The sequence below is a fragment of the Propithecus coquereli genome, unplaced genomic scaffold, assembly GCF_000956105.1.
Source record: "Propithecus coquereli isolate 6110/MARCELLA unplaced genomic scaffold, Pcoq_1.0 Scaffold44, whole genome shotgun sequence".
In the NCBI taxonomy this organism is placed as follows: Eukaryota; Metazoa; Chordata; class Mammalia; order Primates; family Indriidae; genus Propithecus; species Propithecus coquereli.
In genome coordinates this window covers 14010267-14013540 of record NW_012150174.1, presented here as the reverse complement: position 1 = coordinate 14013540, position 3274 = coordinate 14010267, and the positions used below count along the sequence as shown (strand labels likewise).

Genomic DNA, 3274 nt, shown 5'->3' with positions numbered 1-3274 from the left:
GATGCTTGGGATCCCCTAGATGTTGCTGTCAAGATATTAAGGTGTTGGCTGTAATGAATTGAAGGTGAGATTGGAGCTGAATGATCAGATTCTACACTCACTCATGTGGCTGTTTGCAGAGGCCTCAGTTCCCCAAGGTGTGGGACTTTTCATATGGCTACTCACCCCAGGGCAAGTAGTGAGAGAAAAGGAGAGAGAGAGAGAAAGCTCAAGATACCACACTGCCTTTTATGACCTAGTCTTGGAGTTAAACATCAGCTGCCTTATACTATTGAAAGGTAGTTGCTATATCCAGCCCTCATGCACCAGAAGGGATTGCACAAGGACTAGAATACCAAAAGGCAGGGATTTTTATTATTGCTACTGTAATATTACAGTACATTGCCATGCTTTATAATATATACTATCATGGTTTCAGAATCACTTGTGCATCTTAACATTCCAATATTTGTTTTCCATTTTGAAACTTCTTTTTAATTGAGGCTCATGTAGTTATTTTATTTCTCCCCTCATGTACTTCACTAGGGTGCCACCATGACTACTTGCAATGCCACGCAGGGCCATCCTTCTTTCTTCATTCTCCAAGGCATTCCTGGGATGGAGGACAAACATAGGTGGATGTCTATCCCCTTCTCCTCCATGTACTTTGTCACTGTGATTGGGAACTGCACAATCCTCTTCACCATCTCCACAGAGCGCTCCCTGCACAAGCCCATGTTCCTGCTCCTCTGCCTGTTAGCTCTCACGGACCTGGGCATGTCCACAACCACTATTCCCAAGGTGCTGTGCATTTTCTGGTTTGGCCAGAATGAGATCAGCTACCAAGGCTGCCTGGTCCAGCTGTTTTTCATCCACTCCATCTCTGCCATGCAGTCGTCTGTACTGATGACCATGGCCTTTGACCGCTATGTGGCCATCTGCGAGCCCCTACGCTATGCCACCATCCTTTCCAACAGTCGCGTTGGGCTCATTGGCCTAGTGAGTTTGGCAAGAGCCACCCTCTTTATTCTCCCCATGCCCATCCTCCTCCAGCAGATGCCCTATCATACCAATTGCATCATCCCTACCACCTACTGTGAGCACATGGCTGTGGTAAAGACGGTTTGTGCGGATACCACAGTCAACCGGATATATGGTCTGGTGGTGGCCTTGCTGGTTGTTGGGCTGGACCTCTCAGCTATTGCTTCATCTTACGTGCTGATCATCCAGGCTATAATGCGTCTCTCTTCTAAGGAAGCCCACCACAAAGCAGTCAACACGTGCACCACACACATCTGTGTCATGCTTATCTCTTACACTCCCTCACTCTTCTCTTTTCTCACTCACCGCTTTGGCCAAGGCATTCCACCCCATGTCCACACCATTCTAGGCAACCTCTACTTCCTTGTACCTCCAATGCTCAATCCTATAATTTATGGAGTGAAAACCAAGGAGTTTCGGGACAAAGTGACTAAATATGGTTGCTGGAGGAAAAACCCCATAACCATCGTCCATGGTCAGAAACTTGTCTGATAATCCAGCAGTTGTGAGTATGAAGAAGAAATGTTAAGTAGATGTAGTTTCTTGAGGAATTGGCTAGTGGTAGAAATATGTCATATTGGCAGATTAGCTGCTAAAAGATGTTTCTCCTTGGTCAGAGAAGCTAAGACACAGGAGACCTTCTTGGTCTCAGTAACTCTAAAGCAAGGCAATTATCACCTCTGAAATAAAAATAATGACATCTGCTCTCCATACCAGACAGAGTGGTTGGGAACATTTTATGTGATAATACATATAAAAGCACTTTGAATAACAACATACATGGAACACATGTAAGATAGGGTAAAATGTTTCCACATGGGGAGAACATAAGAGCAAACCGTAACTTGCCCACTTTCAAGGAGTTGTCGAATACTATTTACTATGCCAAGACAAGGCTAAGATATGTGTAGATGTAGGTATGTATTTGCATGTGTGTGTTCAAGAGGAGGGAAGGAAGTGAAGAAGATTGTTTAGGGGAAGTGAGAAGGGACAGCAGAAGTTCCAAATTGAATTTAGAGTTACTATGTTATTATCCCTACTGCAGAAGCCTTACATTTGGGCAAAAGGACTTATTTCCTTGCAGGCCTAGGGAATATATATAGGAAACATAATCTCCAATTCCCAGAGAAACTTCAAAGGAAAAAGGAAAAATGGGATGCTCCTAGGCTTAAAAGATTGATATGTATTTTAACTAATTTCATATTTGTGAAAACTCCTAGAGTCAACTCTTCTGCTTGTCTCAACAAATTCCAGTGTATGACAGGAATCTCCTGCAAAGAGATAATTCTAAGAATGTTCTATTAAGGATCATAGTTTTAAAAATCAGTTTTATATTGGAAAGTTTGGTTATAAAACTCTACAAGGCCATTTATGTGGAGTCTTAGAAGTCACAAATAAGTACTTGGGGTAACATGTGGAGCTCAGATTCCATGCCCCGTTATGGGAATTCAATAAGTTTAGGGGATATTGTTTATCATTTCTACATAATGATTTAGAATATAATGTAACAATCAATGTGACTGAAGATTTATAGTACATTCTGGAGTTTCTTTGAAAATAATAGAAGGTGTATACCTTGAGCCCACCCAACTGAATTATTTACTTTTTAATTTTCTGACTATTCGTACCAAAATCGTCAGATTGATTTTTCTTTATTTAGGAATTCAGTTTTGAAACCATTACTGCTAATTCAGGTAACCTTAGAAGATAGTATTTAAAAAATATTAAAATGATTCGTAGAAAGAAAAGAGCTTCCATAGATATCCATAGATCTCAATCCTTACTTCTTTCTAAGTCTTATTTTTCACACAGAACTAAATAAGAATGTTATTATTGTTTTACTATCCATTTTTGTGATTGTTAAAATAATATTTTGTACTCGGTAAAACAATCAAATGTGATAGGATATACAATGAAATGTAAAAGTCTTTTTGTTTCTACTTAGCTGTATTTTATGATTCTAAGGAAAAAGCTACAAATTTGATTCTTTGTAAAATATGAACAGGACAGAGGACTGAATTTGAATATTTTATCAGAATAATGAAGAGTATAGTCCATGCAAAACACTACTGACTGTGATGAGAGAAAGCTTCACTGGGGTTTAAGGGATTTTGATACGGTCTGTGGACTGTCGGTATCAGTTGTAGTGTAGCAGAACTATCTCAAAAACAGCCTGATTTCAGATAATTTCCACTTTGAATTACTGAAATATACCTAGAATTTAATCAGAGAAAGCTTAAGCAATGGTTGACTA

At 39.8% G+C, this 3274-nt stretch overlaps 1 protein-coding gene across 1 annotated transcript; it reads left to right on the top strand.

Annotated features, from left to right (window-relative positions):
- Positions 1–534: 534 nt before the first annotated feature.
- LOC105818282 (putative olfactory receptor 52P1) lies at positions 535–1512 on the top strand. The gene has a single exon (XM_012654218.1). It carries the CDS (start codon positions 535–537, stop codon positions 1510–1512), a length of 978 nt encoding a protein of 325 aa, XP_012509672.1.
- Positions 1513–3274: the final 1762 nt, after the last annotated feature.

Excerpts from the sequence above, each read along its gene's own strand:
- LOC105818282 (XM_012654218.1), top strand. The coding sequence starts at position 535 with ATGACTACTTGCAATGCCACGCAGGGCCATCCTTCTTTCTTCATTCTC.